General features: G+C 35.3%; 4 protein-coding genes and 1 long non-coding RNA gene across 7 annotated transcripts; 4 read left to right on the top strand and 1 right to left on the bottom strand.

Annotated features, from left to right (window-relative positions):
- Positions 1-548: 548 nt before the first annotated feature.
- LOC119081075 (putative odorant receptor 85e) lies at positions 549-1,911 on the top strand. The gene is made up of 5 exons (XM_037189818.1): positions 549-714; positions 885-1,048; positions 1,125-1,330; positions 1,395-1,737; positions 1,801-1,911. Exons 1-5 carry the CDS (start codon positions 549-551, stop codon positions 1,909-1,911), a joined length of 990 nt encoding a protein of 329 aa, XP_037045713.1.
- Positions 1,912-4,084: 2,173 nt separating this feature from the next.
- LOC119079926 (esterase-like) lies at positions 4,085-8,361 on the top strand. Of its 2 annotated transcripts, XR_005088256.1 has the most exons (5): positions 4,085-4,280; positions 4,344-4,607; positions 5,155-6,731; positions 6,797-7,060; positions 7,447-7,708. XR_005088256.1 is itself a non-coding variant. In XM_037188025.1 (4 exons), exons 1-4 carry the CDS (start codon positions 4,262-4,264, stop codon positions 8,190-8,192), a joined length of 1,029 nt encoding a protein of 342 aa, XP_037043920.1. In that variant the 5' UTR covers positions 4,085-4,261; the 3' UTR covers positions 8,193-8,361. The 2 variants fall into 2 exon arrangements, 1 of the variants encoding a protein (XP_037043920.1); XM_037188025.1 differs by lacking the exons at positions 6,797-7,060; positions 7,447-7,708 and adding an exon at positions 8,136-8,361 and having other exon boundaries at positions 5,155-5,843.
- Positions 8,362-10,715: 2,354 nt separating this feature from the next.
- LOC119079927 (acetyl-hydrolase-like) lies at positions 10,716-15,383 on the top strand. 2 transcript variants are annotated; one of them, XM_037188026.1, is made up of 4 exons: positions 10,716-10,933; positions 11,007-11,159; positions 11,228-11,491; positions 14,631-15,383. In XM_037188026.1, the coding sequence occupies exons 2-4, from the start codon at positions 11,087-11,089 to the stop codon at positions 15,362-15,364; spliced, it is 1,071 nt and encodes a 356-aa protein (XP_037043921.1). In that variant the 5' UTR covers positions 10,716-10,933; positions 11,007-11,086; the 3' UTR covers positions 15,365-15,383. The 2 variants fall into 2 exon arrangements, with proteins under 2 accessions (XP_037043921.1, XP_037043922.1); XM_037188027.1 differs by having other exon boundaries at positions 10,716-11,159.
- Positions 15,384-17,528: 2,145 nt separating this feature from the next.
- On the top strand, positions 17,529-19,220 carry LOC119079930. Its single transcript, XM_037188033.1, has 2 exons — positions 17,529-17,714; positions 17,782-19,220. Exon 2 carries the CDS (start codon positions 17,814-17,816, stop codon positions 19,203-19,205), a length of 1,392 nt encoding a protein of 463 aa, XP_037043928.1. The 5' UTR covers positions 17,529-17,714; positions 17,782-17,813; the 3' UTR covers positions 19,206-19,220.
- A 1,751-nt stretch (positions 19,221-20,971) lies between these two features.
- LOC119079934 lies at positions 20,972-21,644 on the bottom strand. Its single transcript, XR_005088257.1, has 2 exons — positions 21,498-21,644; positions 20,972-21,211 (listed from the first exon to the last, which is right to left on the bottom strand). It is a non-coding gene; the product is annotated as an uncharacterized LOC119079934 (long non-coding RNA).
- Positions 21,645-21,767: the final 123 nt, after the last annotated feature.

Below are 21,767 nucleotides of genomic sequence, written 5' to 3' on the forward strand. Positions count from 1 at the left end.
GTTGCATAAATAACTATTTCGTTATGAATTAAGTATTTAAACAAAAAAGTTAAAAGTTTCAATCTTTTGGTGTTGTTTATCATTTAAGTAAGTCTGTAATTGAAGGGTGTATGTACATTTACTCCCCAACCACATTATTAACGATCACGTTTCCAATTTATAAGTAAATATTGTTGAAATGTGTGGGCGTTTATGGTTGATAAGAAGCAGTCCAAACTTTTTCATATAAATTGACTCGATAGATCGACGGATTCGACTAGTATTCAATTATAACTGTTGGAGGTGTCTCACGTTCACGGCGCAATTTAAAAAAAATGATTTTTAAGCACTCAACATGGAAGTGGCAAAAGGATTTCCGAGTCGAAAATCTGATGGCATTTCAAGTGTCTCTGATGAAAATTGACGGTCAATGGCCAATCAATTTTAAGAATTATCTGCCGAACTTTTTGTCATTTCTATCGAGACCAGTAACACTTTTATATTTTTCCTTTTGGTCATTTGTGGCCTTGCACATCGCGATTTTATTCGCAATTAAACTGGTCATCAAAATGAGAAGCGATGATGCCACGATACCGGAAATCACATCGCTTTTCATTCAGTCGGTCATTTATGGATTTGCTTTTTATGCTACTATTCACTTCCAATGGTATCACAAGCACCTGGCTAAAATCGTAAATTTTATGCTTGAAAATTTCAAAATGCGTTCGGCTAGAGGTTTGTTACTATTTGTGTTCATTGGGGTTGTATCGAACGTCCGTTGTGTGGAATCGATTAGCTTGTAGTGAGGGTTTTTTTCCATAAAATTTTTTGAACGGGAATTCGATTCCATGCATAGGACAATTTGGACTAGACTCAAATTTTTCTTTCACTACAAAATCGACTAGGATTGACATATGTTACAACAGAACCGTGTTACACAATTGCAAAATCCTTTAGCTTATATTATACCTTGCTATGCATTGCCGGTGTTTTGCATTTTATTTTGCTGCCAATTTACTTACAAGTTTGGGAACTCCCTCTATCCTGCTGGTATCCGTTTGATTACCGGGTGAGTCATGATCAGATCATATTACATAACATGGCATTGCCAAGCAATAATAATCAATCAAAATGGTATTACACAGTCAAGCGTCATCTTTGTATTAGTCTACATTTCTCAGTGTTTCGGTCAAATTCAGGTAGCTCTGGCTTTTGCAAACTCTGACATTATTATTGTCTGCTTAGTTCTACTCATCGTGGGACAGTACGACATCTTATTTTGCAGCCTCAAAAATGTTCAGTACACGGCGATAATGTTAAATGGATTGGAAAAGAATCGAGTTGAGTTGAAGTAAAGCTTCGGAATCACCTGATATTACTTTCCGTTCCGAATTTCTTAGTTGAGTTTTCTCCAGAGCTTTTCAGAACCAAATACTTATGGACGATGAGGAAAGGAACCAATATTATTACAGCTATGAGCAGAGAGAAGACTTAGATGATGATGAAAGCACGTCGTTGGATTTTAAGGAAATGGAAGCGAGATTGAAGGGAACTCGTTTTAGCGACAACAGAGCTACGGATACATTCTTAACAGAGTATCAAAATGAATTATCCGTGGCATTGCGTGAATGCATTATCCACCACCAGAACCTTGTAAAAGTCTGTGGTATGTTGGAATGGTTTTACAATCCAATCGTCTTGGTGAAGTCCTTGCAGGTCACTCTACAAATTTGTAATTTAGCTTATGTCTCGACAACAGTAAGGACTATAATTTCAGTCGAAAGTTTCGTTTGATTAAAAGTTCTTGTTTGTTACATGCAGACAACCTCATCGTTTTTGCAGAATATCAACTACCTGGAGTACTTGTTTTTGACGCTCTTCGATATTATGATTTTTGGATATGCTGGAAATTGGATAAAGGAACAGGTTTGATGGCATCTGAGTGCCTATTAAATAAAAAATAATAAACAGTGTCCATCAACGAAATTTGTTTGTTTAACGGACTGGGACTGTACTAGACCACAGAGCCAGAAATACTTTTCAGAATTTATTTTCCAATACGGAAAATTTAGGAATAGTTCTGAAAGTAGGCCCTACTAGACTATCAGTTTCGTATCGGGTTATTTGTTATTGCATCAACATTAAGCTTTAATTCTTATTTCTTAGAGCATTCGTGTTGGTGACGCCGCGTTACGTTGCTCTTGGCATTTGTGTGGTGGTCGATTTCGACGAGACCTGTCTATAATCCTGGCGAACAATGTACTGCCGATAAAACTTACCGGTGGCAAGTTTTTCATTTTAGATTACACCAAAATTATTGCAGTAAGACGAGTAATGTATGAACCGTTTTGTATTTCACTTACATTGGATCATGTTTCAGATTGTTCAAGCTTCATTTTCGTTTTATACTCTTCTGAAGAATCTAAGCTAAGAAGCGGGCGATAAAACTGATTAATCTTCTTCTGTGTTGTTGCACTTTCACTTTAAATGTTAAAAGCAATAAATGCCAGATGGTTATCAATTTGTAAAGTTTTGAAAAAATTAAAAAGCTGCCTGATTTAAACAAATATATAAATATGTGTAGTACAGAACCTGCAACAATCGATCTGACCCCATTCATTATTACTTTCATGACTCAGTACGGTTTTTATTAACCTGTTACAGACGGCAAGCATATGACCAGTATTACTATCGGGTCTATTACTTCCATATATTAATAGTATATTACTTCCGAGGTTCCAAGTTGTGTATTTGATAAGTGGGGTGTTACAGCCCGACCCGAAGGGGATTAGGCAATGTAAATGAAAATGAAACATGACGTAACACGTAAAGTATTTTTAATCAGCCCTATCAAATCTTGTACTTCAATTTTTTAACATGCATTTTACTGTGCCCATATTATGCAGAGTTTGTCATTATTTTTGTCGTTCTTATCGATAAAAGATGAATAGCAGTATGTGACAGGCTAAAGGCTTTTAGGTACCAGGTCTCTTTTATTAAAATAACAAATTTCTGCAATCACAAACAATATTTCATTTTTAGTTATCCACAAATAGAAATGCACATTTTCGACCTCTCCACTTGCAATATGTTTCCATGCAAAACGTTTAAATTGAGGACAAATCAAACCTCTTGTGAATAGTACATATGTCGGGTGATGTGATATACACATTCAGTTCATAATTACACGCTTATTAAATAAAATTCAACAAATCAATGGAGAAAGAACAACACGTTTTTAAAGTACCATTATTACAGTAATTATACCTAAAAAAAATAGGGAAAATCTACAAGAGTGGCAATTGGAAAAGGAATTTACCTTTATGAAATCGCAAAAAATACTTTAAAGAATTACTTTAAAGAATTCAATGGTGGGCGCCTTTACGGTCGTTTACATTTCCACAAAATATATTTTTGGGAAATAAATATCCAAAAATTTGCTAAGTTTTTCCGGGATTTGCTTTAAAAAATTGGAACATTTTTCAAAACTTCAGCAAATTCTGGAAATTTATTTCCCAAAAAAGATCTACAAAATTACAAAATCTAAAATTTTGTTTATATTGGCAACGGAACGGGAGCCTTTTCCCGACCATTTTGAAAGCTCAAAACAAACGAAAACGTATTTAGACCAAAATTTTATATGTTCTTTGATGCTTAACGAAGAGAATTTTGATCGAAACACATTTTCGATGCCTCGTGTGTTTTGAGCTTAACCGCTGCTTTAACTTTTTATTTACGCTGTCGCAGTTACAAGCAATTACCGGAAGCAAAATGCCCAAAGTGTATATATCGGAACGAAAGCTTTCAGTTTTAGCTCATTCTTCGAAAATTTCAATAAACCCCGGGTTCTGATCGAAAGAAGCAGTCCGTAAGCCTGACCCAAAATCGAACTTTGCGTAGGTATTATCATTGATTGATTATGCAAATTTTTGAATGAAGTATTATATAACACCAAGCGTGTTTTCAAATCGATTCAATTCACTGCTTTAATAACAGCATTCGATTAATAGTACCAGTAATGACGAATAAAATCGACTGTGCTTCGTAAATGATTAAAACATCTTTGCTTCTATAAATTAAGACTTGCGCGTTTCTTATACATTCATATATCAGTACTTTATCTTTATCAGTCCAGACAAGACGACACGTTGGTTTGTTTATTTATTTTCTGTAATTTGAACTGATTTTGTCGAAAATAACAATAACGATACATCCGATACATTAATGGCATCAATACATTTCAATTAGTTTATGGAGAAATAAAATCGGACATCCTTTTAGTATGTGGTTGTATGATCTAAGTATTTATAACCTTTTAGTCTTTGCTACACACGTATCGCTTATCTCCAACAATTTATTTTCAGTGTTGAGATGTTTCAGAACCGTGTTATTTATACTACCATTCGCTGTACGACGATTCATTGTAAAAACAACGTTAATCTTACCGCTCTCGTTGGCTAGATTTTTCTTGAACATTGGGACACGGCCAATCGGTGATGAACATAAATGGATTCAAAAAATTGAACAGAAAACATGGAAAGGGGTGTGGATTGTTCCAAACTTGACTTCATTGGAACAGGCGGAAGATGTAGCATCGAACAGTGATTTAGTTGTCTTTTACGCTCATGGTAATTATGATTTGTTTGAATCAGATGGAAAATATAGGACAAGAAAACTTTCCACAGCTTAATAGCAGAAAATTAGAGTTTCCTAAGCAGAGTCCTTACCCAAAAGATTTCGAATTTGTACAGTGATAAACTCTTCTAAATTTCTTATTTCTCCTACTTCCCTCATTTCTCTAAATATTCGGTATGGAGTAATGAGAGAAGTTGGAGAAATAAGAGATTTAGAAAAAGACGGTCATTAGCTGCAAGCAAATCTTTCGTAGGATTTATGATTTCCAATAGAAATGTTCGTAGAAGTTAGTGACATATTTTTGGCCGAGAAATCGAATTTTTACCATGAAGCCATGATTCCTAATTTTTGTGCAAATTTACAAAAATGTAGTAGACAACGCAATCTAAAATGTACAAAAATGAGTCATCATGGTAAAAATTCGATATAAAAAATGTCTCGGCCAAAAATATGTCACGAAGCACTATTAACCTTTCCCAAATATTCCAAATGAACGTGACTATATTAAGCTGTGAAATTACAATACTAAAACATTCTTAGGTGGCGGCTACTGCAACGGAGATTCAAAGATGTACATGGAAACTTTCCAGTTAATTATAAACCATCTGCGAAATGAACACAATATTCGAGCGAGTATTTTGTCGTTAGAATACAGCCTCAGTCCCGAACATGTTTGGCCAAAGGCACGCGATGAAGCGATGGAAGCGTATCAGTACTTGACTGATACAATGGGCATTCCGTCATCGAAAATCATTTTTGCGGGTGACAGTGCAGGAGCAAATTTAGTTGCAGTTACATTATTGACAATCAAAACCGAAAAACATCGATCACAACCAGCTGGAGCGGCACTATTTTCGCCGTGGGTTGACCTTACAATAAACCAGGCCAGTTCTGCTTCTAACACGAATGATTACTTGAATTCACGCCAAACAGCAAAGTTTGTGGGATACTATGTACCAAACTTTAAAAATTTGGACGAAGCGTCCAGACTTTCGATGATACGAAATCCACTTATATCCCCATTGTATGGTGATTTTAGCCGTACTTGTCCCATGTTCATTGCGTATGGGGAAAAAGAGTTTCTCAGGCCAAGTATTGAAAAATTTTTGTTCAACTTGGAGGAGGATGGAGTGAGTGTGACCATATTGAAAGGAACAAACGCCCTGCATGTGTGGCTGGTTTATAGTTTGGTGGCTTCAACCAAAGAAGTTTTTGAAAAGGATTGTAAAATATCTATCGATTGGATGGCGTCTATTGTCGCCACAGCATCCAATGTTGCATCGACTGATGTTACATCGATAGATGGAAGTGAATTTATAAGTTAAGTGCGTTAAATGACAATCGCCGCAATTCTATCTATATATTGCACGGTAGCCACTGATAATACACTAGCCGCATTTCGATGCAACAATACCGTTTACGATCAAATATCTACATTAAAAACGTATCAACGCGTAATTAATAATACTTTGCTCCCGGTCATTTCGTTTCGGGTTACCCAAACCAGAAAGAATTAGTTCGGGCTGAACCCGAAATCGAAAGTTTCAGGTTCGGGTCAACTTTCGTTCGAACCTAAAATCTCAGTCTTAGTTTAGGGTCGGGCTGAAATCCGGTTTGGGTGAACCTGAATTGAAACAGATTGAACCCAATCCAAGTCTTATTATGGCGTAAAAACTACGTATTCAGTTCATAATTACACTATAGAAAAATAGAGAAAAGCATTTTTCAGATTAAATTGTAATCGTTCATTCGTTATGAACATTTTTTCTAAGATCACCAAGTGTAATTACTTTTACAAATTGATTTAATTCACTGGTTCTTACTAGCATTTGATTAATGGCACCAATATTGACGAATAAAAGCGACTTTGCTTCGTAAATGATTTAAACGTCTTGTTTCTATAAATAAAGACATGCGCGTTTCTTATATTCACATTTATTATCAGTATTTTATGTTTATCAGTCCCAACAAGACGACACGTTTGTTTTTTTTTATACTCAGTTGTACTGATTTCGTCGAAAATAACAATAACTAGATGCACTAATTGCATCAATACGCTTCGACCTGTTAATAGAAGACTACTCCAGACATCATTAAAATGTGCTTATACACTGCAAGTGGGTATTTCTGACGTTCTATCTTTGCTAGACACACATCAATTATCTCGACAATCTATTTTCAGTATTGCGATATCTCAGAAATTTGCTACGTCTGTTACCATTCTCTGTGCGACGATTCATTGTAAGAACAACATTAAGCTCACCGCTCTGGTTGTCCAGACTTATTTTGAACATTGGCACAAGGCCAATCGGTGATGAAAGTAAATGGATTCACAAAATTGAAAAGAAAACGTGGAAAGGAGTGTGGATTGCTCCCAACTTGACTTCACTGGAACAGGCCGAAAATGTGGCCGTGGACAGTGATTTAGTTGTGTTTTACGCTCATGGTAATTATGAATTGTTTGTTGAGGTTAGCGTTCCATTTTTCAGAAGAACTGCCTGTTTTGACTTTATCTTTAACGCTTGGCTCAAATTTTACCGGAAAATCAATAATTTGATAGAAAGAAAATTTTTTTGAAAGGGCCAGCAGTGTTATAGTATGAGTCTGTGTAGATTCCTTAAATAAGGAATATTTTATGCGATTCGATACCTTTTTACGGTTCTGTGCCAGACTCAACTGGTGCTTACTCCTTTGTGGTTACCCAACATGAAGCACTATTAAAACCTCTCGCATCGAAGATATTTTGATATTTTTCAAAAAATGTGAAAATCTCCGCTCACCCTTGATATGACCATATTAGGCAACGAAATTAAAATACTGAAATATTCCTAGGTGGCGGTTACTGTAAAGGAAACTCAAGAATGTACATGGAAACTTTCCAGTTAATTATAAACCATCTGCGACTCGAACACAATATTCGAGCGAGTATTTTGTCATTAGAATACAGCCTCAGTCCTGAACATGTTTGGCCAAAGGCACGTGACGAAGCAATGGAAGCGTATCAGTACTTGACTGATACTATCGGCATTCCATCATCCAAAATCATTTTTGCGGGTGACAGTGCAGGAGGGAATTTGATGGCAGTCACCTTATTGACACTTAAAAGTGAAAAGCACCGAACACAACCAGCTGGAGCGGCACTATTTTCTCCGTGGGTTGATCTTACAATAAACCAGCCCAGTTTTGCTCTGAAGTCGAATGATTACTTGAATCCAGAACAAACAGAAACATACGTTGGATCCTATATACCGAATTTTAAAAATTTGGACGAAACGTCTAGACTTTCAATGATACATAATCCACTAATATCCCCATTGTATGGTGATTTTACCCGTACTTGTCCCATGCTCATTGCGTATGGGGAAAAAGAGTTGCTCAGGACAAGTATTGAAAATTTCTTGTTGAACTTGGAGAAGGACGGAGTGAGTGTGACCACATTGAAAGGCAAGGACGAGCTGCATATATGGCTGGTTTATAGTTTGGTCGCTTTAACTAAAGAATCTTTTCAAAGGGATTGTAAAATATTTATCGATTGGATGGCGTCTATTATAACTGGTTCGTCTAAAGTTGCAAATTAAGATCAATTTATCCATGCCAGTGTAGTGTATGTGCAGTAGCAATAGCTCCAGTTCTGTCTTTTAATAAAAATGTACTGACAACTTGAGTGAAGTTTTGTGTTCAGCAAACTCAAAGACATTTTTAAAGAATGGTAATAAACGATTGATGGGTTTGTCTGGTTGACCGTTATTTCTATTTCTTTTTCCAATATTTTCATCAAAGTGGTGCCGATTTCGGCTTTGTAGTGGTAAGGTGATTTCAAATAAAAAGAAAAATTTGAGCGAATACGAGACTGTTTTCGCGGTCATTATTTTCTCAACTTTCACAACTACAGAACAATTCTCAATTCGAACTTGAGATCATGTCCGGAGCGTTAGCGGAGGACTTGACGCAGTCTAACTTCCAAAAAAAGAACGAAGAAAATTTTTTGAGACGCAAGAATTTAAGTTTCTTTCCTTTGACCTGTATCACCACAAATCCTATTCTATCTTATTCGCGCTTCAAATACGAGCAAAACGAGCTATCACTCGACTATGTAGCTTTAAAATTACCGGAGATACATCGTTTTGAAATTGGCACTTTTCATAGAAAATACACCAAATTGACTTTTCGTAAACAATCAAAATCTTTCAACTTACTCTGTCTTAATCTATCTATCTATCTATCTATCTATCTATCTATCTATCTATCTATCTATCTATCTATCTATCGACGGACGATCTCAGAAACTAGTCAGCCAATCTCCATGAAATTTTGCAGGAACCTCAGGGTGGGCATAAAAATGAAATTGTGATATGCCATTACCCCAGGAAACACCAGAATTTTGTTTTATTGGCCTCGAAGTGGTTTCTGAGTCGGCTGTAGTTTAGCTGTATTGAAACCTACAGAGGCGTGCGACGTATCAAATGAAAGGTATTCGTAACACGATTCGAACAAAAAAATAATTTAAAAAATCGGGTCAGATTCGTTAGAGCTAGAGTGATTAGAGTGACCAAATTTTGAGCTACTCGAGCGTAGGATGAAAGGACTAATATTTTTTTGGGTTATGAAAGATAGAGAGTTACTTTTTTCGGCAAAGTCTCAGAGTTTTACGAGTAGAGCAGAGGGGCATATGTGAAAAATGTCGAAAGTTGGAAATGGGTGGGTCAATTATGTTTTTAGAGGTATTTCTTGAATGGTGGCAGATAGAGAGTTACTTTCTTCGGCAAAGTCTCAGAGTTTTACGAGTAGAAAAGAAGGGCATTTGCGAAAAATGTCGAAAGTTGGAAATGGGTGGGTCAATTGGGGTTTTGGAGATACTTCTTGAATAGTGGCAGATATAGAATTACTTTCTTCGTCAAATTTTCGAATTTCGTCAAATTTTCGATTTTCGTTAAATTTCGTCAAATTTTCGAATTTCGTCAAATTTTCGATTTTCGTCAAATTTTCGAATTTCGTCAAGTTTTCGAATTTCGTAAAATTTTCGATTTTCGTCAAATTTTCAAATTTTGCCAAATTTCCGAATTTCTGTTATAAACTGTTATAAAAAGCAGTGTTCTAAAACTTCTAAAACGACTGATATCCCAACAAAAATCTCTTCGAGAAAATTGTGACGCAGTCTTTGAAGTACAATTTCTAAAATGAATGATATCGCTAGAGTTGACGCTTTCAGCTTCGTTACGCAAAAATTAAATTTTACACCTAGTTCAAACAAGCTGGCTTAGTTTTTCTCATCATCTGCCAAATAATTTTTACCAAAAAAAATTTGACTGGAAACAACCAAAATTTTACCAAAAAAATCTGCGTCGCAAAGTGGCAAATGTTGGTAAAAATTATTTGGCAGATGATGAGAAAAACTAAGCCAGCTTGTTTGAACTAAAATTGGGTGTAAAATTTAATTTTTGCGTAACGAAGCTGAAAGCGTCAACTCCAGCTATATCATTCATTTTAGAAATTGTACTTCAAAGACTGTGTCACACTTTTCTCGAAGAGATTTTTGTTGGGATACAGTTCTTTCCGAAGGATTCGACCGATGTATGTTCTTGAAAATAAAGGCCGCACTGCGGATTCAAGAAACTCGTTCATAAAAATATTTTTGTTTTAATGGAATACATAATTGAATGAAATCGAAATAGGATTGTTTTCATCGTCATTCCCGTTTCAGTTACACCATAAATACATTGCACACTACTTGCATCACTATAATGTCTAACTTTAAAATGGCTTTATACTGATGAACACAAAAATCATCCCCACTACGAAAAGCTTCAAAACAAGGCGAATGAACTCTCGAAGCTAAAAAAAAAACGTTTTTTAATCAATAATCTGCATTCAATTGCATTCAATGTTCAATGAAGGCGTTTTTGTGTGAATGTAGATTCTACATTGTAGAAGACTTGATGACCTTGACGAAGATAAAAAAATAAAACTGTCCAAGTGATTTACTTTACTGTAATGACCTACGATTAATCGTAATGCAACTTTTGCTTATAATCGACGATTAATTAGACAGACATCGATGCAGAGCAGACGCATTGAAGAGTAGATATATAGAAAAGCTGTTGGTTTAAACGTGTATAACGAACGATATTAAGTTGTACAACATGGGTATGAGAGTCATTTAATTGTGAGAGTATAGTACAGTGATTACTATACCTCAGGAACTTGAATTACACATTGTTCGTTTGTTTAGTTTGAATCGATTGCTTCAGCACCTGGCATACGTACACTACCGAAAAAAGAAATATCGGGCATAACCACACCAGTGATTCTAAAGTGCAAAGTACTTTCTAAATGTGAACTTTGACCACTGAATTTTTGATATCGCTTATCAGTTTCGTGTCGTTCTATTGCAGCCCGTCATTTATTATTAAAGCCCGTCAAAACATTGAAACTTAGTTGTTACTCGTGAAAATTTATTCCTTAAAAAGCAATCATGCTGAAGACTTTAAAATCCGTTTTTATGGCTATATTAGTCAATATACTGGGAACATCATTCATCGTCTCAGGTATGATTTTCTAGCATTATTCGATGCAGACAGTATGAACGAGAATTGTTGTTTTTTTTATCATTTAGTATTACTCTATCTGCGAAATGCGTTTCATAACATACCAATCGATGTGCATCGATCGATTGTAAAACGTTCTACACTTGTGCCGCTTTGGTTTGCCAGATTTGTGTTAAACTTTGCAACTAGTCCGATCGGTGAGGAACGAAAATGGACGCATAAAATTAAACAGACGGCATGGAAAGGCGTTTGGATTGTGCCCAATCGAAATTCATTGAAAGAGGCAGAAGATGCAGCATTGAACAGCGATCTGGTTATCTTGTATGCTCATGGTAATTATGATGAATGAATTTAGTTTTTATTTTTAAATATTTTCTGTTGAAATGGAGCATTGAGAGACTGAGTATACGTGTATGAATCGTGTATGATATGGCTTTTTTTAAATCTCTGGCAATACACCTGGTTAAACACACTAGACACAATTTTTGAACATTTTCAATTGGTTCGAAATAAATTTTCATATAAAATTCTGCGTGTTGAGACACTAAGACACATATTTGTATATGAAGGTGTCGTCAGTAAATTCCGGTCCTTATATACTAGGTCCCACCTTTTGGGCGGGTCAGGTCCCTTGACTGACACTTTCCTAAATGTATTTTTGACGTATTCATGAAAACTCGTCACATTTAATACATAATATATTTACTATATTAACGACTCCACGCAAATGACAGTAAAATTTGACAATTTTTTTTTCTGGGAAACCATCGAGGGTAAGGTGGAATAATTTTTGAGCTCTCAATTTTCTTAAAAATTTTCAATTTTCAAGATTTTCAATCAACCTCAAATCATAAATAAAATATGACTCGTGTACTTCCCACTCGTATGAGCTGTCTATTATTCTGTTTGATTGCCTTTTTGTTACATCAGAGCAGATGCGAAGCTTGTTTTGTGAATGTGGAGCGAGGACTTTTTCACAAAATAAAAAAGTGCGATAGAAGTTCTTCTCTTACACTTTTTCGTAAAAAAAGGAAGTTCCCCGGTACTTAATATACCTTCACATGGTGACATGGTAATAAATGAACTTAATTAGTTTTTGATTCATCGTTAACAATAACTCGGCTTACCAATATTTTCGGTAAATTGGTACCACTCTATAATGGTAAAGGGATTACAAATATTTGTAAAAGGAGAAATTTATTGGTAGACCGAGAAAAAATAATCCCTCGATTTCCCATTCACAAAACCTTCAATCGTGAATAAAATGTCACGACTCGTGTCGTAATTCACTCGCTTCGCTCTGGCCGCAAACTTCACACTCATAAAATTTTTACAATATTCTCTTTGATTCATTTAATTCCATGTATTTAAAAAAAATCTTCAGAAATTAATTGAGATAGTTCATCTTATTTGCCTGCAAAATTTTTTAATCAAAGTGTGCTAATTTGATAACAGGCATTTCACTGGCGTAAGATCCGTAACATGTAGTTGTAAAGGGAGTAAAAAACTACTTACTTGATAAATGACAAACAATTTGATAGTCAACTATCAAATTTGATAGTCAAATATCAAATTTGATAGTCAAATATCAAATTTGATAGTCAACTATCAAGTTGTTAGTCAACTATCAAATTTGATAGTCAACTATCAAGTTGTTAGTCAAGTATCAAATTTGATAGTCAACTATCAAGTTGTTAGTCAACTATCAAATTTGATAGTCAACTATCAAGTTGTTAGTCAACTATCAAATTTGATAGTCAACTATCAAGTTGTTAGTCAACTATCAAGTTGTTAGTCAACTATCAAATTTGATAGTCAACTATCAAGTTGTTAGTCAACTATCAAATTTGATAGTCAACTATCAAGTTGTTAGTCAACTATCAAATTTGATAGTCAACTATCAAGTTGTTAGTCAACTATCAAATTTGATAGTCAACTATCAAGTTGTTAGTCGACTATCAAAGTCAACTATCAAATTTGATACTCAACTATCAAGTTGTTAGTCAACTATCAAGTTTGATAGTCAACTATCAAATTTGATAGTCAACTATCAAATTTGATTGTCAACTATCAAGTTGTTAGTCAACTATCAAATTTGATAGTCAACTATCAAGTTGTTAGTCGACTATCAAAGTCAACTATCAAATTTGATACTCAACTATCAAGTTGTTAGTCAACTATCAAGTTTGATAGTCAACTATCAAATTTGATAGTCAACTATCAAATTTGATTGTCAACTATCAAGTTGTTAGTCAACTATCAAATTTGATAGTCAACTATCAAATTTGATAGTCAGCTATCAAATTTACGATTTACACACATTACGCAACAAAATCAAATTTCATCAAAGTAATCTTTTGCGATTGAGGCTATAATCAACAGTGTAAAATCCTGTTTTTCTGGGATAGCTTCCAGATCCTTCGTCCCACATAGCCCATCTTCGAACTTAGCCTCGGTATTTTACTTCCACAAATTTAAAAAAAAAGAATCATCCAAATTGGTTAAAAATTACTCAAGTTATCGTGCCCTCAACGATTTTTTGTTACCCACATTTAACGTTTTTCATACCATTTCATACATTTCAATCAGAGTGAACTTTTTTGTTACCCACACGGAAAAAAAAAGAAATATTCAATACCAATTTAATGTAAAAAATTGGTATCGAATATATAAATATTTGTGGCGAATATATTAGATAAACATTTGTAGCAAATAATTAACTATATTCGTTACAAATATATAAATATTTGTCCGAAATATATTTAATTATTCGCCACAAATATTTTTTTAATAATTCGTCATAAATAATTAAATATATTTGTAACAAATATTTACATATTTGCTACAAATATTTATATATTTGTAACGAATATATTTTGAAATAATTTGTCACAAATAATTAAATATAATTGTGACAAGCAAATTACCTGAAATTTTGTGACAAATATAAATATATTTGTCACAACTATAAATATATTTCTAGCAAACAATTCTTTCCAAATCTTTTTTTTCCGTGCACATATTTCGGTATTTTCTGGTGTAAGACCCTGACTTTCAGTCAAGGGAATAATACCATATTTCCAAACTTAGTTTCGAAATCGTTAGTATCATCAGCTGTACACATTCTCGGATATTGAAGTCTTCAACTAGAGCTCATGTTAGGTGTTCCTAAGGGAAAGCCGTTCAGGTAGCAGAATATATTTTTTTAGAATTCGTCAAAAAGGTTCTAGGGTGCTCGAGGACAAGACTTCCATAAATAAAGACTGTACAGATTAGAACTTGGAAATAAAATTTTAGGTCCGTGTGGGATTACTGTCGATTTGTTAGGAACGGTTAGGGATTAAAGATCGAAATGTAATGAAATTCCAGTCGCGTACTGTTAATCTTCAAAAGGTTTAAATCTAGGCCCATATTTCTATTTATTTATAATGTACAGTAAACCCTTTGATTAAACCCCAAAATTATTTACAGGAGGTGGATACTGTATGGGTCATGCTAAAATGTATATGGAAACTTTCCAGTTAATTATAAACCATTTGCGAAGCGAACATAATATTCGAGCGAGTATCTTGTCATTAGAATACAGCCTCAGTCCAGAACATGTTTGGCCAAAGGCACGTGACGAAGCGATCGAATCGTATCAGTATTTGACTGATACTATCGGTATTCCATCATCGAAAATCATTTTTGCGGGCGACAGTGCGGGAGGAAACTTGGTAGCTACAATGTTATTAACAATAAAAAGTCGAGAACATCTTTCACAGCCAGCGGCCGCTGTTCTACTATCACCATGGATTGATCTTACAATAAATCAGCCCAGCTTTGCCACATATCGAAACGATATTTTGAGTCGAACACAAATTGCCAAATATGTGCCATACTACATTCCGAACTACAAAAATTTGGACGAAGCATCCAGGGATTCGATGATACGCAATCCACTGATATCACCATTGTATGGGAATTTCAGTGGTACCTGTCCAATATTTCTTGCGTATGGAGAAAAGGAATTATTTAGGACAAGCATTGATGCCTTTAAGGTCAACTTAGAGACCCATCAATGTAATTTAACAACATTGAAAGGAGATAATATGGGCCACGTTTGGCTTGTTTATAGCTTAATGGCTCCATCGAAAAACGTTTATGAAAGAGATTGTAAAATATTTGTTGATTGGATGGCGTCTGTTGTTTGTAAAAAAGAATAAAAAGGAATTTGAAACGAAAGTGGGTTTTTATAAACAAAGCAAAAACACACTGTAATGCGAATTGAACGCACCATAAAGGCACCAGAATAGTGCGTTGGCGAATTCCATGAATTGTCCCATAAAATCGTTCATGGAACTTTATCTCTCTCTCTATTAGTTAGCCGAATTCAGAAAAAATTCCTAGAATCTAAGACACCAAAAAAAAAGTTTTATAAATTTGGAGCTATTCGAACAACAAGCGTCGTATCCCCGAATTTTTATATGTCGATCTTCGGCTCTTATTTTGAGAGGTCATGCAAAATTGCCAGGAGAATGAGCAAATAAAAAAAAACTTACAAATTTGGAGCACCCTATTGTTTGCCGTATAATGTGAACAAATTGCCAATGAGGTAAAACGACCAGAGGTCGAAAAAAGTAATTTATGCAACTAGTTGCGAAATGGGGTGGTTTTCATAATCACTTGTCATGAAAAGTAAAGCCACCAGTAAACCAGCGAAAAAAAGGCCATGCATACGTCACCCAAATTAGGAATGAGAAAGTTCACTTTTCGCAGCGCCGTTGCAGAAAAGTATATTTTGCATTGTACTGCACCAAGTCAACAAAATCAACTTGTGCACTTAGGTGATGTACACCATCTACTTCAATTATGTTCTCACTTCGATTTCGAAACAAAAGAAATTACGAAAAACAACAAGGCACTTCAAGCATGAGTGGAACTCTAAATAGGGTACTGAAACTTGACAGTGGGGCACACAACTATAAAACACTGTACAAAAATTATGTCATACAAAATAGTACTCTATTTGGCAGATGTCGACTATAGTCACATCGTCATCTACCAGGCAGTAGTAACAGTCAGTACGAATACAAATACAAGAATTAAACGAAATTTCTACCAAATTTTATAGGCTATCATGAGTTTAGGTATTGATATGGCGTTTTTTCAAAATCTGTGTGAACTTTAGACAGGTCGGGGCTGGTACTGATGACGCTTAATGTGTACCTAACATGCTAGTCGTAACATACATTGTCTAAGCTTTCCATGTATACCTCATTTGCAGTGCTGGTGATTGCTGGCGAGTTTTACGAGTAGCGGTTGTACTAACATAAAATTTTGTTATGTCGGCAATCACCAGCACTGCAAATGAGGTATCAACGGAAAGCTTAGACAATGTATGTTACGACTAGCATGTTAGGTTCACATTAAGCGTCATCAGTACCAGCCCAGACCTGTCTAAAGTTCACACAGATTTTGAAAAAAATTTCTTGCAAATTTTTGCAAATATATATCAATGAATCTAATCAAACTAGGCATGACCCGAAAGTACTTCAGCTCAGCTTTCCAACGAGCCCACTCTCACCCGGAACGATCATTTATAACGGCCAAAAAATTCGGATAAAAAACGCTATTTTTCCAACCTCGTAGATCTTCCACCAGCAACCAGGTGTGGCTCGAGACTGTGTGAGGCCTGTTTTGAGGTCTACTGGCAAAGACCTTTCAAGCCATGTATATATCCATCCCAGACGAAATGGGTCCGATTTTGATAGGTGGATTTTCAAAAGAATCCCTCAGTGTATTAGGTCCCTTATTTGACGTTTCAAAAATGAACCACTACTGCCTGGTTTATTTTACTCTTCTGTGGATCTACAAAATCAATTTGATTTAAAGATCAAGTTCCGAATTTTGATGTTGTCTTTAGACGCCCTTAGCATGTAAAATCCCTTACATAACTCGGGATAACAATGAAAAGTCTCGTTTTCGTGTGTTTATTGACCTCGACTTCGCCTCGGATCAACAAAATTCACACGAAAACTGTACTTTTCATCTTTTTATGCCTAGTCATGTAAAATACTATTGAATTTAGAGACCCTGAAAACCAGTATGATCCTTTTTGCTTGGACTGCGTTTCGTAAAACTAGTTTTTTTCTCAAGGCATTTATATACTCTAAAAACTACACAATATTTAAAAATAAAGCTAGGAGAGAAAAGAATCATTTTAATTACTGATCACTGATGTTATACGTCAGTATGAACGGAGACAAAATCAAAAAAAAATCCTGAATACAGTCCTGCACTATATTATGTAGGACGACTATTATCACAACCTTATTCATCTAATTTCTATATCGATTGACAATCAAGATTTGTGCTCTGCGAGACAGATATACTGATCGTTGTGCTCGTAATCGTCCATTTGCTTGTGAACAACTGGAAGGCAAACACTTAGCCATTTTCTCCCCGTAAATTTTTTTTTTTCATTTTCTAATTCTACGAGAAGTTGAAAATATCGTGCAATCTTTGAACTTCGTCTGGGATGATCTGTTATTTGTCTGGATAAAAAAGAATCAGGTCGGAAAAATTCTTTTGACTCCATTCTAACAAATATACTAAAAGTAAAATCAATTTCGTGTTTTAGCCTGACGAAACGAAAGAAACAGAAGAAACAAAATGGAATTATTAGTATATAATCAGTATATAAGTTCTTTGGACAACAATGTGACTGTGCTGCCAATTATGCCTATTCAATTGACGAATACTACTGTGACATATCTTGATCATTTGAATGAGTATTGTCTTCTAGAAATATTTTCGTGCAAATCATTGACACTGATGGACCTGTGTTCGATAGCAGAGACGTGTACACGTTTCAAACAAATAACCCAACGCGTTTGTCCAAAGGAATTTGCCATAAAATGGTGGTTGCCACCAAAAAAATGGCGTAATCTGCCACAAAAATACGAATTCAAATCGAAAAACTATCAGCACCTATATACTTTACAAGAGATCGAACGAATTGTAAAGAATTTTGGAGCACATCTTTCGGAACTAAAAATACACGACCAGCTGGATGTTGTGAGATGGGTTGCAGAACATTGTGGGAACTCAACGTTAAAGTGTCTCAAATTTGAAATTGATGGTGTCTGCATCCATATGAATTGGATATTTCATTGGCTCCCCAGTCTGGGAAGACTTACTCTAAAGGATTGTGAACTGCTGAAGGATGTTTCATCCCCAGACTTAAATTTCGATTCACTGATCGAATTAAAAATCGACAGTTCAAGTGGTTGCGTTACATTGCTGAAACACACTTTCCCAAACTTGGAACGATTCACGTGGTCACGGTCCTATATGTACACCAGTGACAGCAACAACAATTGTGACGTTTTGTATAAGTTTATCAGACGCCATGGAAACCTAAAAGGTATTGCCGTCTCTGATTATTCAGTTAGCAGTATCGGGCTTTTCCATGTGATCGACAGTAGTTGCAAGGAATTGGTGGAATTATCTATAGGATACTTGATGAGTTCTAAGCTTTGGTTCGACTTTACCACTCTGGGAATTGTGGCAAAATTAAAGACGTTGGACCTTAATTTAGGATTTGAAAAGTACTGTCCGTACATGCAACTTTTACAGGCGTTACAGTCGGTACAAACGATTAAAATTTGGTGTATAAGCAATGCCGTAGTGTCCCGACAAATTTTTGATATTCTATCAAAATTGCGTAATTTGCGTGAATTATATTTGTCAAGTTGTGTCCTCAATTGGATTCCATGGGAAATATTAACACAATTGAGGAAAGTGTGTTTACCTTATTTCGTTGACCGTGATAACCTTCTCAACATAATAAGACATCTGATAAATTTGGAAGAGATTGAATGTCAATTTGATTGGTCAGAGTCAGAGATTGTTTATTATTTGAGCGAAGAATACTTTTTGGAAATTGTTAAAATAGTTGAACAAAGGAAACATGTATTGACAATAAAATCACGCTGTAATTTTGTATTTGATAAAAACTGTGACAAAAACCGAAAAGTGAAATTAATAAAATTGAACCAATAATTCGAATCTGAACATCTGAAATTGTAATTATTTTAGCGTTTGAAGCTACATTCTTTTTGCAGTCATGTGTCATTCAACGGCTATTACTGAGGATGTTTTACGACTCTTATACTTTTTCATCACACGATCTACGAAAATTGTAATTTTCGGTTCCCAGAGCGAAAGTAAAAAAATGCACGATATGTATCGAATGCACCTTTCAATAGGTTAATTAAAGTCGCTTGTCTAATATTTCACAGATGGCATATTACACATGTAATGATCGAAGTATATTAATTGGCAGTCATTAGTTTTAGCATACTTACTAAGTCGATAAATTTGTATTGGATGTAACCGTAGGAAAAATATTTACTGCCTGCCATATTACTAACGGATATAATCAATAATCTCTCTAGCAAACAAACTCTCAGCTCTCTGTGTCAAATTCACATCTTATTTCTTTGTATTCTAGAGAGCTGCCTTGGCGCAGAGTTTGTATATCCGAGCCATCGATATAATATATACTGTAGATAATGAGACACGAAGAACGAAATTTCGGAAATATAGCACACATATAAGTGCAAAAAATACGAATCACAACACAAAACGAAGAGAAAAAGGAAATTGAGAAATGCAGAGTTTCAATTATTTTCAAATATTTGTATGACATTATTTCGCGCGTTTTCTCAAAACGTAAGTTACGTTACACATACATCCATGTGATCTTTCCGCATAAAGTTGCTTTGACATTACTTATCTACCCTAAGATATGCTTTACGCACACCCTGGGAAAGGGAAGAGCCAAGCTCTGTTCGTTGAAAATTTTTTATAATTTTTCTTTCGCTTTTAGAATTTTTGCTAGGCATTACAGTTAGTAGTTGTCCTCGTCCCGAGCTTTACGTATGTGTTTACAGCCCGTTGCAATAACCGTAACGTAAAAAAGGCTTGGATTCAACTTGGATTCAATTTACTTTTGTTTGTTCCAAGTAACTGTAAACACGAACTTTGACAACCCGAACAACGACAATTTCATCCACAGCAACGTCGCTTACGTGATATTTCATACAAATCGAGCAACGTCGCCTACGCGATTTACACAGAGATATTATTGAGGTTATGGTTATATGGATGAAATTTGACAATTCATATGGCCTTGGAACAAACCTATAACATGCCAAAGGTACAAAACTTTATTTTACCTGGAAAATATACTTATTCCAGTGGTGGCGCCATCTAATATGCAAAATTACTTCTCTTGATCAAGTGATGCAAAACAAACAGAGCAAAAATACTCTTCCCTTTCCCATGGCTCGCGTGAAGCGAATAAAAAGACAAAAATCCTGTTTCGACCTCCGGATCCAGTGGCGGTCAGAGGTTAGCGTGGTCTAACCATCTTCAGTCGTTTCCACTGGTCCGTTACACGAGACAGACGTAAATTTTCTAATTGAACAAGTTTTTTGAAAATTTACAATAAACGTTTTGCCATCTTCTGATGGAAAATTCGAAGCTTAGCGGAGAGCCACTATGAAAATTTACCCAAAAAGCGTAGCCCAACGAAGAGAAAATTCATTCAACTGTCAAAACTCATTCACCTTCAGTCAAACAACAACACAATCATCAGATAAATCTATTCAAATAGCATTAATCTGACCTTCGATGATCCGAGCTGAAGGCGATACAGGGTATTCAGTTACAAAAGACACTTACCGAAGCTTGTGGAATTACTTTCGCAGCATCCAAATCAACCTGTCTACTTTAAATAAAAATTGACAAAACAAAGCTTCTTTATGGTCTACTCCCATTACATTTATTTAAAGAAAATGTTTCCGAAACTACACAGCTACGTTTGATGTGATTCCTTCTTCCTGATTACTCCAATATCGTATTTGAATCGCCATCTGGGGGTGCTGGTGAAGTGTTATTATCGAAACATGTCATCTTAGTGCATGCATATCCCACCATAGGAATACACATACAATAGTTACAACCATTCCAGTAGTTTGGTCCATGTTCGCATTTCGCTGCATCTAAATGCATATTTAAATCAACGAGTTTCTTACAATGTTTTTCAACCTGAAATTTTTACACGAGAAATTTTGGGCTACCGAACTTGACCTGTTCTAACCTGAAAAATTCCGGTTAAGGTCAGGTCAAACCCGACCGTAGAAGTTCAGATTAGGGTCACGTTCGGCCTGAGTCCGAAATCGAAAATTGTTTTGTCACTGAGTTGAGCACAATTGATTAGCATCTTGTTCGAGTCACAATGAATCTTCACATTTACAAATCAAATGCTGAGTCTTTTCTCTGCCTCACCTGAAATTCTTACACATCCCACGATTACAAACAATATGATCGCACACGTAAACTTCATTCTACTGACGAAAATAAAGCGGAAAATGTTGTACAACTGACTGTAAGCTGTTGCTTGCTGTTATTTAAATACGCGTACTTTATCAAATTCCAGATAGCTAAAATTCGTAATTAATGAACGGGTATTGAAGTTGTCACACGCAAATGCGACAATTCTACGACGCTACAACTTCCGAGTGCATAAATCAAAATAAACAACAAACTCAAAGGCAA

This window comes from Bradysia coprophila, unplaced genomic scaffold (assembly GCF_014529535.1).
Source record: "Bradysia coprophila strain Holo2 unplaced genomic scaffold, BU_Bcop_v1 contig_350, whole genome shotgun sequence".
Classification (NCBI taxonomy): Eukaryota; Metazoa; Arthropoda; class Insecta; order Diptera; family Sciaridae; genus Bradysia; species Bradysia coprophila.